At 35.8% G+C, this 12,821-nt stretch overlaps 4 protein-coding genes across 5 annotated transcripts in view; 3 read left to right on the top strand and 1 right to left on the bottom strand.

Annotated features, from left to right (window-relative positions):
- LOC105314216 (transmembrane protein 150A-like) overlaps positions 1 to 431 on the bottom strand; it is a 1,524-nt gene extending 1,093 nt beyond the window's left edge. Inside the window, exon 1 of the mRNA XM_011408254.2 lies at positions 93 to 431. Within this exon, the coding sequence (XP_011406556.2) occupies positions 93 to 411 (319 nt within the window). The 5' untranslated portion in view covers positions 412 to 431. The remainder of the gene's footprint in view (positions 1 to 92) is intronic.
- A 59-nt stretch (positions 432 to 490) lies between these two features.
- On the top strand, positions 491 to 4,588 carry LOC109585477 (uncharacterized). 2 transcript variants are annotated; one of them, XM_020001573.1, is made up of 17 exons: positions 493 to 605; positions 648 to 704; positions 752 to 822; positions 1,227 to 1,285; positions 1,338 to 1,446; positions 1,922 to 2,003; positions 2,083 to 2,174; positions 2,271 to 2,378; positions 2,578 to 2,640; positions 2,689 to 2,871; positions 2,927 to 3,028; positions 3,324 to 3,386; positions 3,441 to 3,623; positions 3,678 to 3,779; positions 4,004 to 4,066; positions 4,115 to 4,297; positions 4,353 to 4,588. In XM_020001573.1, exons 1-17 carry the CDS (start codon positions 539 to 541, stop codon positions 4,416 to 4,418), a joined length of 1,653 nt encoding a protein of 550 aa, XP_019857132.1. In that variant the 5' UTR covers positions 493 to 538; the 3' UTR covers positions 4,419 to 4,588. The 2 variants fall into 2 exon arrangements, with proteins under 2 accessions (XP_019857133.1, XP_019857132.1); XM_020001574.1 differs by lacking the exons at positions 2,927 to 3,028; positions 3,324 to 3,386; positions 3,441 to 3,623 and having other exon boundaries at positions 491 to 605.
- Positions 4,589 to 4,618: 30 nt separating this feature from the next.
- Positions 4,619 to 9,075, top strand: LOC100636342 (probable ATP-dependent RNA helicase DDX59). Its single transcript, XM_003389503.2, has 14 exons — positions 4,619 to 4,920; positions 5,704 to 5,779; positions 5,908 to 6,027; positions 6,081 to 6,209; positions 6,274 to 6,356; positions 6,469 to 6,517; positions 6,575 to 6,660; positions 7,038 to 7,166; positions 7,416 to 7,519; positions 7,655 to 7,721; positions 7,766 to 7,915; positions 8,176 to 8,223; positions 8,371 to 8,437; positions 8,897 to 9,075. The coding sequence occupies exons 1-14, from the start codon at positions 4,645 to 4,647 to the stop codon at positions 9,073 to 9,075; spliced, it is 1,563 nt and encodes a 520-aa protein (XP_003389551.1). The 5' UTR covers positions 4,619 to 4,644.
- Positions 8,377 to 11,598, top strand: LOC100635833 (T-box protein 2-like). The gene is made up of 6 exons (NM_001308629.2): positions 8,377 to 8,437; positions 8,924 to 9,071; positions 9,118 to 10,008; positions 10,215 to 10,488; positions 10,777 to 10,908; positions 11,004 to 11,598. The coding sequence occupies exons 3-6, from the start codon at positions 9,539 to 9,541 to the stop codon at positions 11,475 to 11,477; spliced, it is 1,350 nt and encodes a 449-aa protein (NP_001295558.2). The 5' UTR covers positions 8,377 to 8,437; positions 8,924 to 9,071; positions 9,118 to 9,538; the 3' UTR covers positions 11,478 to 11,598.
- Positions 11,599 to 12,821: the final 1,223 nt, after the last annotated feature.

Here is a 12,821-nt window from a genome sequence, read left to right on the forward strand (position 1 = left end):
TTTTAAAACATTTATTGGGCAAATTTCTGGCCAAAAGTACCCCTCCTACTGTACTAGACCCCAATATTAATATTACATGTACATGTACATACCAGTATGTAACGTCCAATTTTCCATTATATTGACTGATCCGAGTACTCCCAAACCAATGGATCCAGTCACTGCAAGACATAACGCAACCTTATTTCTGTACTGGGAAGAACTGGTGTATACGCCCACGCTAGCCACTCCCATTAACATGGCGGCTGACACGGAGCCCAATCGAAAGACGTATCTCTCTGGTTTATACATACCACAGTCACTGATCATTGGAATGGAGTCGATATGAGTCCTTCCTAGTATGTAGGAGACAATGACAGTCAGCAAAGCTTGAATTACTCCTAGTTTTAATAAAAAAGATAGGGACACCATAATTCACAGACCCTTTTCATAAGAGGGTTAAATTTTAAAGTTTCCCAACCCCCTTATGGGCTAGGACTACGGAAATAAACTGATTTTGTTCGAATAGTCGGATACTTGTACCACGTGCTCCTTAAGGATGATACCCAGGTTTTATAGTGGAAGTGTCATTAGAAATCATCTCAGTGTATTACAGTGTCTTCAATGTGAGTAGAATTTTAGAATAAATATAATTTTACAATTATTAGGTCGGCCATTGTGTTTGAAAGCTGAAAGAAGGAAACCAGAGCCAATCGAAGATATACGTACTGATACTCACTTCCTTTTTTATGTCTTTAGTGTCTTTTATTAGGTGCAGCGACTGATGTACTGGTGAATAAAGTGGAAGTCCATAAGCTGGCTAAATGCAAGGACTTGTCACAAGTAATAATAATAATAATAATAATAAGTAATGAAGAGTTAATTAGATCATTTATCAAATACAGTGGAATGAAACTTCTATCTTTATCAAAAACCTCTATGTATTGAAAAAAATTAATACATTAACTTCTTCATTGCTATTAATGAAAAAACTTCTCTTTAATGGAAACTTCCATGCAATATGAGAATTTGGTTTCTAAAAAGTTTTGTTACTCAGAAGTTCCACCTTCTTATTTATAAATATTGCAATAGCTGACTGAATGGCATGGATTAGTTTGTGGTATAAGGAACTCAGCCAAGTTGCATAAGATGGTTTTAAAATATATAATGTACCATATGCAATGGAGTGGCTTAAACTGTAGTAGCATCGATAGAATAGAGTCATTTATTTCTATTTTGTGGTTTAGATATTTCATAACGTTAAAACAGAAGAGGATTTGGAAATAGCAGAAGAAGCTCTAATTGCGTATGGCCATAATGAAATCAATAAAATATTATATCCTTTTTTTAATTATTAGTTTTAGAAAGGGGGCAAATCCAGCTCGCCCCAGTCTACCACTTGATGTCATTAATGCTTGTATACGAGCTGATTCACATGAGAAGGCTGTGTTGATCATTTGTAATAAGGTACTTGATCCATCCATTATCACACCAATGTCAGTTACTGTATACCGTACAACATGATTTATTGGCAAGAGTAATGTTTGGCGAATTTGCCTGTAGAAAGTTAATGGGGGAATTTTATATTTTGCAATTTTGTGCCATGTGCCATTGAGCATGCTCAGATTGAAACAAAATGGCAGATTTTATATTGGCAATTTCTTCATAGAACTGCCAGTCACCAATATTAATTCCTTGCCAATAAATCATTTTGTACGGTCGCTGGTAATTTTGGAGGCGTTGATTTTGATGAATTACTAAATTTTTGAGGATTGGCTGGTTTTAATTTGGTGAATTTGTAGTCATGTGCTATTGAGTATTGAGCAGGCGCATAAATGTTTAAAAATTGTGTTTTTAATTTTGGCGAATGGCTACATTAAAATGCTAAATTTGCCAAGATTTTCCCCCTCCAAAATTACTAGCTATACAGTAATTTTTATAGAGGAAGTTTGGAGTGTTCCCTTCCACTAATGTCTACAACATCCTTATGAAGTCTATCCTGATCAGTAACGTACCTGTAAAAAGTAAGAGATTCTATGTTTAACACGTTATTTATACTTAAATCAAAATCATTGGTTTTACTTGAATTATATATGCATGTAGACATTGTGTACTTGTTTCAAGAATTATTAACAGATGAATTGAAGCTGACAGTACATACATACAAGCTAGTAGTCATTGGATATATGAAGATGGTAAGAGCAACTTATGTATCTCTCTTTTAAGGCACATGTGTTTTATTTTGCTTCATGAATGTAACAACATTTATGTGTCTGTTGGATTATTTTTAGGAAACTGATGATGGATTTGAGAATGCATTACATCTCTCAAAGGAATGCTTGAAAACTCTTCAAAATGTGGAGCCTTACTATCATTTGCTTAAAAGCTGTACTGAGCAAGTATGTCTGAATTTCTTTGATTTAGTTGAACCTCTGAATGTTAAAGCCTAAATACAATACAATTTACATACCTACCCTTGAAAATATACCTACCTTTTTTGAAAACTCCAATGCACCTACTCTTTATTGAACAGTCTCTTGCTATTCAGAGATTCAAATGCTTTGTATTATAACTTATAAGCCAATCATATCATTTTAGGGTAAAGTGGAAAGAGTGAAATCAGTCTTGCAAGACCTGAGTCAGTTTCCACTGAGAACTAAAGTATGATCTATGCTATAAATAGATATTTGCTATTTATTTTGTTTCCAGTTTGAGCTCTGCTGTCAGGTCAATGGGCATATCTTATTGAAGGATTATGAAACAGCTCTGTCTCTGGTCTCATCTGTTAATGAGGAAAAGAATCAATCTTTAATGATACCAGAGACTGTCTTAAAGGAGTTTAATGATGTACTGGAGAAAGAAGATAAAAGAGAAGAGTTGCAAAGACTACAAGTGATTTTACTTGAGTTTGTGAGTCTGTTTTTATCGTTGTTATTTTTATCTGCAGGAGATTACTGAGTTATTGGAGAAGAATGGTAAAATTACAATAAAATTTGTGGGGGGAAATATGGAGCGTCACCATCGTCTGCTTAACAACTGTACCAAGCAAGTTAGTGATAAGTCTGAATTTTCATTTATTTTTAAAGCCCAACATTTGCTGCATGCAACACAGTTTATACAGGAGTCAATGGGTCTTGCAACATGTTGCATGAAATAGGAAACAGTTCTATTTCATGCAGCATTTTGCAAGCTCCATTGACTCCTGTAAACTGTGTTGCATGCAACAAATGTTGCATAGTGTATGCTGGGCTTTAGTCGAACCTCTCAATCTCTTTTAAAGACCTCTATACCTACATGTACCCTTAAAATATACCTACCCAATCATATCACTGAAAGCATTTTAGGGTGATGTGGAAAGAGTGAAATCAATCCTGCAAGATCTGAGTCAGTTTCCACCAACAACTAAAGTATTATCTACATGTATGTTATAAATAGACATTTGCTATTAATTTTGTTTCCAGTTTGAGCTCTGCTGTCAGGTCAATGGGCATATCTTATTAAAGGATTATGAAACAGCTCTGTCTCTGGTCTCATCTGTGAATGAGGAAAAGAATCAATCTTTAATGATTCCAGAGACTGTCTTAAAGGATTTTAATGATGTACTGGAGAAAGAAGATAAAAGAGAAGAGTTGCAAAGACTACAAGTGATTTTGCTTGAGTTTGTGAGTCTGTTTTTATTGTTGTTATTTTATTTGCAGGAGATTACTGAGTTATTGGAGAAGAATGGTAAAGTTTCATTTAAAGTTGTGATGCAAAATCTGGAGCTTTACTATCATAGGCTTAACAACTCTATCAAGCAAGTTAGTGATAAGTCTGAATTCATATTTATTTAGTCAAACCTCTGAATCTCTTTAAAGACCTCTATGTAATATGATTTAAATATACCTACGTACAGTTGTACCCTTAATACCTTTTAAAAAATTCATGCATCTACTTTTTATTGAACTGTCATAGTTTTGCTGTTCAGAGATTTAAATGCTTTGTATTACTTGATAAGTGAATCATATCATTGAAAGCATTTTAGGGCAATGTGGAAAGAGTGAAATCAATCTTGGAATATCTGAGCCAGCTTCCACCGAAGAATAAAGTATGATCTACATTATAAATAGATATTTGCTATTAATTTTGATTCCAGTTTAAGCTCTGTTGTAAGATCAATGGGCATATCTTATTGAAGGATTATGAAACAGCTCTGTCTCTGGTCTCATCTGTGAATGAGGAAGAGAATCAATTTTTAATGATTCCAGAGACTATCTTAAAGGCATTTAATGATGTACTGGAGAAAGAAGATAAAAGAGAAGAGTTGCAAAGACTACAAGTGATTTTGCTTGAGTTTGTTAGTCTTCTTTTATTGTTGTTATTTTTATTTGCAGGAGATCACTGAGTTATTGGAGAAGAATGGTAAAATTTCACGAAAAGTTGAGAAGGAATCCGAATGATGAGATTTAGATTTAATGAGATATTATAGTAGCATTAAAAAGCTACAGGTTTAATGTAAATATTGAATATTGTTAATAAATTCTTGTTTAATATTTGAGTTAAAACTTATATTATACAATTAAAATGTCTTTATTTTAACTTAATAAAATTAGTTGAGTGCAAAAATTGATTTAGTTGAATTAATTTTTGTTGCTGCTAGTAGTCTGGTAGAGGTATGTTGCGAAAATGGCGTCCAGCAATGAAGAAGATGAGGTCCCAGTGATACAGCACTCCAGAGAGCAAAGGTGGCCGTTAGAAGGAGAGCCAGTTTGTATCGTATGCAGTAGATACGGGGAGTACGTACTAGATGAAACAGATGAGGACGTGTGTAGCATTGAATGTAAGACTGTTAGACTGGAAATTCTGAAGAAAAGTCAAAGTCCTTTAGCTGAAAAGAAGGAAATTATTAAATCAACTGATGATGGTATGAGCCCTGAGCAATTAGAGGCATTTTATAAGATGGTAAGTCTTTGGTTTTGTCCTCTTTTTCATTACAAATTGATTCTGACTGTAAATTTTTGAGTTAAGACCATTTTTAAAATTAGCCAAAATCTGAAAAATACCCTGTACTATAGCCCATGGTTTTTTCCAAAAAATGGCTCCGAAATCACCTCCAATTTTTATTACATTTTCTGATACATATTGATGTCCTTATGCTGTGTGGAAAGTTTGAAGCGAGTCCGACTTCAATTTTTCAAGTTACGGCCATTTTAAGAAAAACGCCAAAATTCTGAAAAATACCCAAGGCTATAGCCCATGGTTTTTTCCAAAAAATGGCTCCGAAATCACCCCCAATTTTTATTACATTTTCTGATACATATTGATGTCCTTATGCTGTGTAGAAAGTTTGAGGTGATTCCGACTTCAATTTTTCAAGTTACGGCCATTTTAAAAAATTAGCCAAAATCTGAAAAATACCCAAGGCTATAGCCCATGGTTTTTTCCAAAAAATGGCTCCGAAATCACCCCCAATTTTTATTACATTTTCTGATACATATTGATGTCCTTATGCTGTGTAGAAAGTTTGAGGTGATTCTGACTTCAATTTTTCAAGTTACAGCCATTTTAAGAAAACGCCAAAATTCTGAAAAATACCCAAGGCTGTAGCCCATGGTTTTTTCCAAAAAATTGCTCCGAAATCACCCCCAATTTTTATTACATTTTCTGATACATATTGATGTCCTTCTGTACATGTATAAAAATTAATAGTACTGAGTTATTGTTATTATTTATTATCATGTGTAGATGCAGCTCGAAGTAAGAGGATCAAATGTCCCAGGACCAATCACTGATTGGAGTCAGTTACCACTTGATCCTCAACGTAAGAGAAAAAGAGAGAATATATTTAATAAACAATAATTGTGTCTCACTTAAAGCACATCAATTACCACTTTATTTTGTTGTTTTTACTGTGACAATTACCATCTCTTTTAAATATCTAACTTCCAGTGAGATCAAATCTACACAGCAGTGGATTCAATACCGTCACTCCAGTTCAAACTCTCATAGTTCCAGCCATTCTTAAGAAAAGGGACCTCTTAGTTTGCTCTGCCACTGGGTCTGGGAAAAGTAATGAATAATATTAGTATGTCTCAGACCCTATTGTATTTACAATACATTAGCTTTGTCATTCTTGTTGCCTCTTGTCCAACTGATGAGTCTATTACCAGCAGATCCTGTAGTATTGGTACTATCACCAACAAGAGAGTTATGTCAGCAAATTGAAGAACAGGCAAAACTTTTAATGAAAGGTATCAAAAATTTTGAAGTATAATAATTGTGATTATTATTATTATTATTATTATTAATTACAAGGTATTCCTGGTATGAGAACTGCTTTGTTGATTGGTGGAGTACCAATAGCGAACCAGTTACATCGACTAAAATCAAATGTGAAGGTATAAATTACATCAACAATTTCTAAGACTTATTTACATTTTTTATTTATTTCTAAAAAATTTTTCTATCACAAATTCTAACAATTTTGATAATTTTTATTTATTTTCTTAGCTGTTGATAGCTACTCCAGCAAGACTATTGGATATACTAACCAATCATGGTAACAATGATCAGACCTGATTATACCTACAGTCCTGCATATTTGTGGTGTCTGTAGGAAAGAGTTTGTGTCTCTCTTCAAGTCTGCAAGTTCTTGTAGTTGATGAAGTCGACTCTTTGTATCAAATGGGATTTGAGGAACAAGTGAGATTAAAATGAGATTAATTATGTAATTTTTAGAGTTTATGACAAAGATTATTATTATTATTCTTACATTTTATTATTACATTTTCCCCATCATTTCTATATACCGTAAATGTTCAAATAAAAGTCCGGGCGTTTATTTCTTTCCAAGACAAAAAAATTGCGTAAAATAAAAAAAGAAAAAGTAAAACTGAGATTCGAACCCAGACCTCCAGGTTCATTGCACTCAGCTTAACAAGTTAGGTCATTTGGGACACTCTAAAGATTGTGGTACTTATATTGACTAAAATATGCGTATCTATACTTGGAGATTCTTAGTACCAGGCGTTTATTCAAGCCCGGCCTTTATTTGAACATTTACGGTACTCCATTCTCAGTTACAGTCCATCAGTAAGCATCTTCCATCAAAGAAGCAAAGTCTATTCTTCTCTGCTACCATTCCTCCAAAGATAGAGACACTAGCTACAGAGACTCTTCACAATCCTCTATTCATTACTGTTGGGACAGTAAGACCATTACTTTTTGTCATGTTGTACTGTATAGCAGGAAATTTTGGAGGGAGTTAAATTTGGTGAATTGCTAAATCTTGATGATCGGCAAATTTTAATTTGGCGAATTTGTGGCCATGTGCCATTGAGCATGCGTATAATGGCTCAAATTAGCGAATTTTTATTTTGGCGAATGGCTATCAAAATGCCAAATTTAACTACCTCCAAAATGTCCTTCTATACGGTATTAATTGCTACTCTTTATAGCCAAACACTTCTAGTGTTAATGTGAGACATATTGTCCTTTGGGTGGAAGAGGAGGCAAAGAAGAAACATCTTTTTACTTTTCTTAAAGACAAAGACACATTCTGGTAAGAAGAAGTGATAGAGAATATCACATTTACTTTTAAATTTGTCTTTATAATGCCAAAGTGTATTAATAACAATAAATGTGATGTATTTATTAACAATATAAATGTATTCATTATTCCTCTGTTTCTATCCAGTCCCCCAGTCATTATATTCGTTAACTCTCGTAAAGGTACTCTACTCTTAGCTGAGGCCATTGATAAAGTTAGTTCCTTCTTCTTCTTCATGAGTTATTGTCTTGTCTATAGGCTTGCGATGTGGCAGCCATTGCACTGCATGGAGAGATGGAGCAGGAGAGAAGGTCGGCCATTTTGAGTGGATTCCTGGCTGGGAAGTATGAGGCAGTCGTTGCAACCGGAGTACTAGCAAGAGGACTTGACCTTCACAACGTGAAGCAAGTTAGAATACATGAGATGGAGGGGAAAATATTAGCGTATAGCAAGAAATTTTAGAGGGAGTTAAATTTGGCAAATTGCTAAATTTTGGTGATTGGCGAATTTTAATTTGGTGAATTTGTGGCCATGTGCCATTGAGCAATGGCTCAAAATGGCTGATTTTATTTTGGCAAATGACTATTAAAACACCAAATTTAGTTCCCTCCAAAATTTCCCGCTATACGGTATTAAGAGAATTGTAATTCACTTTTGTTAATATGTAGATATTTATATTTGATGCTCCTTCAACAATTGATGAGTTTATACATCAAGTTAGCCCTTACACACCATCACTTTGTAATAGTGATATATTGTATCTCTTGTTTGTTATTAGTATACACTCTGTTTCACTCTTCTTCACTTCTCTCTCTCTCTCTCTCCCTCTCTCTCTCCCTCTCTCTCTCTCTCTCTCTTTACAGGTTGGTAGATCTAGTAGATTGGGTTCCAAGGGTTGGGCTATCACCTTCATTAACAATACAGACAAAAGTATGTGTACTTGTACTAGCATTCCTCACTTTATACACAAAATCAACAATAAAGCATGAGACAATAGTGTTCCCATACTTGTTACTATAAATGAACTATGATCGTTCAATGGTAAACAGTATCCCATTGATGAAGGTCATGGAAATATTCATTTTTGTCTTTTAATGTGCTAGCGTGTTAGTGACCTTTTTCCAGAATCTTCACACAGGCACTGATTGAGCAATATGTGGCAAATTATCATTTGCATTCGTGCTAACTATGAGGAATTTAATCTTCCTAGCAGCTAGTGAGGGAGAGAGAGAGACAACTGGATTGTTTTAAAAAGGATACTAGAACAGTAATTGGGATATTTCAACTAAATTATTAATGATAACACAAAGAGTATACATAGTACCAAAATTTTACTACCTTGCTATTGTTAACTGTTAATGACAATATAAATGGTTACTGTTTTAATAGCATTTGTCACTACTGGTGTTGCTTTAGGCATATTTACTGGGCTGGTTGATCTTTTGGAGCCATTAGGAGTAGATCTTCCTGCACAGTTGCTCCATCATCGACAAAATGAGGTGGAGAAAAGGAGGAGAAAGCGTATGCTACAAGACAAAACTCCAAAAGTCAATTATCATAAAAAGTAAAAATGAAAGTGCTTTATTGTTGTATAGACTTGCTCTTTCTAGGGAGTCCTTGCTTAGTCTTATTCAAAGCAGTAGCAAGCGGAAACACTAATCATTTCAATATTAATCATAATTCTGATGGAATCATAAAGTGTCTATTTCATTCCCAACAATTGTTCTACTTCTATCATGATTTTATATAACTTTACGTCAATCTTTTTTCTTTCTCTATCGCTCCTTTATCAGCTCTACTCTCAGTGTCTCTCAGCTATAAGAGTGTGACCTCGTTACTGTTCCGTGTCACCTCTTTACACGAATCTGATTTGGCGGGGCTTAGCGGCGATCACGCGAGTTTGGCGGGTAAATTCAAAAGTGCTAATTGTCGTAGTAGTTTTATAGACAGTCACCGTCTCACCATTTTTAATAGTAGCCTAGCTCTGGCCCTCCTTTTCACTCGCTATCTCTCTCCTGCCTTCGATATAACATGAATTCAGCAGCTACTAATATCGTCGTGACAGCTCCAAGCCTGTCTCCAGTCGGGACCTTTCCACACTTGACCTTTAAGTATTCTCCAGCCCCGGGAACTCTCCATCATACTCCCATCGCCGCTGGCTATCATTTCTCTCCTTACTCCTTCCCTCCTATCTATCTGGACACCAAGCCAGACTCCTTTAGCCCTGTCTTTCTACAGCAGCAACCCACCAATGGAGGGAGCTCTTCTGACGAGGAGAAGCAGCAAAATGGCAGTACCCCTGACCTCATCGCTACTCCTCCAGCGCTTGCAGTTGGACCTGCCATTTATGCACCTTCTTCAGCACCAGTCCCTCCTTCTGCTACTGATAAACCAGCTAAACACAAGGAGCAACTCGTTCCTTCAGCCGTCCTCACGGAGAATCAGCTCTGGAAAGCTTTTGATACTGCTGGGAACGAGATGATAGTGACTAAGCCAGGAAGGTATAGTCTAATGGGCCCGATGTGTTTTTGGGGAAAATATTATAACAATTTGTGTTTTTTGAATGTTTTCAAATGCATGTAGCACCTTTTCTGTTCAAAAAATCATACCAATAGTGTTTATTGATCTGACAACTCACCGTAATGTCCTGTTAACAATCTGCCATATCTTACAACAGTATAACATTTTATCTTTTTTCTTATTTTAGGCTTCTCTTTCCAACCATCTTAGTAACAGTCAGTGGCCTTGTCCCCACTATCCAGTACTCTATCATGGTCCGATTTGTGTCTGCCGATAAATATAGACACAAATACATCACTGGTCAATGGACTGCGGTCGGTGAGTCTGACATCATTCATGATGAGTCTAAGATGCTCTTTATTCATCCGTCCTCACCTTGCTATGGAGAGATGTGGATCAAGAAGCCGATTAGTTTCAAATCCATTAAGATCACTCATCACAGTGAAAGCCAAAATGGCAATGTAAGACATTTATAATAGTGTGTATTGAGCTGGGTTGTGCATGCATGGGTTTATGGGGAAATATGATTACTTCAAGTCAAGTGCATGCAGTTAACTTGAATATAGCCTAATTGGTATTGTGTCCTAATTAGCACCATCACTTTGATTTTGATACATAAACTTTTGCTTTTTATTTTTGTTGACTTTGTCTTTGTAAAGTTGTTGTTATTATTATTGTTATTATTATAATTCCATCTCTCAAGTGAATCTATTAATAATGATACTTTCTCCTATTTTATTCTCTTTTAGATTCTGCTCCACACTATGCATAAGTACAGGATTGAGGTAGTTGTCCAGCCTCACAATGATCAGTTAGGAGAAATAGTCTTTCCACTGGCTCACTCAGAGTTTATTGCAGTCACATCATACCAAAGCAGTGCTGTAAGCCACAAAATAAATAATTATTATACTAAAATATTAGTGACAATCTTAAAAATAATATCAACAATAATAATGTTATTTTATTTGTCTTACAGATTACCAAGCTCAAAGTTGACAACAACCCATTTGCAAAAGGTTTCAGGGACAGGGAGACCTTCATATCTCCATACAGCCAAAGCTATGCCCCATTCCTCCCACCCTACACTCCATTTGTCCACCCACTATGGGCCAATGTAACCAATACACCATCAGGAATGTACCCAAACCCTCTTGCTCCAGTAGCCACAGTACCACCTACTCCTCAGATATTCTCAACTAGCATGACAACTACAACTGTATTGACACCAACCAGTAGTGTTCAGCCATTGTTCCCTCCTTCTTCAACTGTTTTTCCAGTTGGGGCTTCAGCCCAGTCTTCTATAGATAATGGAGCTACAGTCTTGGAGGTTGATACTCCTCCATCTGATCTTCAGTCCCGGTCTTCATCTACCAGTTCTAAAACTGAAGATGAGGAAGAGTATGAAATTATTGTTAAAGAAGATGATGATGACATTGTCGATGATGATTAGCTTTAAATGTACATTTTCTCAACAAACTATTATAATCAGCTTATTTTCACTTATAACCTCCACACTAATCTATATATTAGCTACTGAACCAACTGATCTTTAACTTACACTTCTTTAACATTATCTCAGATAAATATATCTATATTATATATATCATGCATTTTAGCTGCTGTACAATTGACAAGTTACTTGATTGTGTTATAGAAATTAACCTATTATCAATTAACGTTCAACTTTGACTTGGGCCAGAATGCATGTACATACGCATTCATTGTACGCTTTGCAATCTTCACCACAAATGCATGGGCTTTGAACATTGCCAGTATATAAAATGTATTACAGTGATTATTATAGAAAATGAACTTTTCTGCATTTATCATACATGTATATAATAACAATAGTATGATTATCATGTATCAGATTATTTAAGTCTGGTTGCTGGGATTGGTGGTGGAAGGAACCCAGGTAGTGTGGCTTGTTTGGTTTGCTTCTGTTGACTGGTTTTATTAGCTGATTTAAGAGATTTGGTTCGCTTTGTTAAACTGCACAGTTCAAAATCATCATCAGAATCATCAAAATCAGTGGTACTGCAGGATGAAGGAGCTTTACCATGAGGCTTACTACTAACAGGCTGTGGCTTTGCAGCAGTACCAGTACTAGTTGGTCTGCTAGACTTTGGGCCAGTTGATTTCCTCCTTCCTCCTTTCCTATTAACATTCTCCTGGTCATTAAAGTAAGGAGAGGTAGCCAATTGAGGTGAAGGAGGTGGTGGGAGCATAGCAACTCGACCAGCATAATCCGAAGTGATTTTAAGAAACTCTTCACCGCAAGAGTTTTTCCATTTAGCGACCGTTAGACCCTGGACGGTGAGCATCTCGTCTTTACTTGTTGGAAGTTTCTGTGATAGTTCACGGAGTGTTGTAACAGTGAGAACTACCTCTGGATTAGTCTTGCCTTGCTGACTAGCTATCCTTTTCCTCAACTCATCCAGTGCATTATAACACTCCTCCTTTAGCCTCTCCTCCTCACTCTCTTTCACTACTACTTTCCCTGATATTGAATTCCTTGATTTCTGCTTCACTTTAAGTTGTATCGTCCCAAACTCTCCACTCAATACAGACCCAGCCACAGGACCTGATTTAACATAACACACAACATTATCATGATCTCCAATCTGAAGGTCTTCGGCTAGCACTCCTTTCAGTACCATCATGTGTAGGAGCCTCTCTAGATCATGCTTAGAAAGGAAATCACCTTTACCATATAAGGGCAAGGATTTCAGCTGTGGTCGTGTTGATGCCAGTGCTCGTAAAGCGTCACTGTACTGTAGTAGTGTGAATTGAC

This window comes from Amphimedon queenslandica, unplaced genomic scaffold, assembly GCF_000090795.2.
Source record: "Amphimedon queenslandica unplaced genomic scaffold, v1.1 AMPQUscaffold_13057, whole genome shotgun sequence".
NCBI classification, from domain to species: Eukaryota; Metazoa; Porifera; class Demospongiae; order Haplosclerida; family Niphatidae; genus Amphimedon; species Amphimedon queenslandica.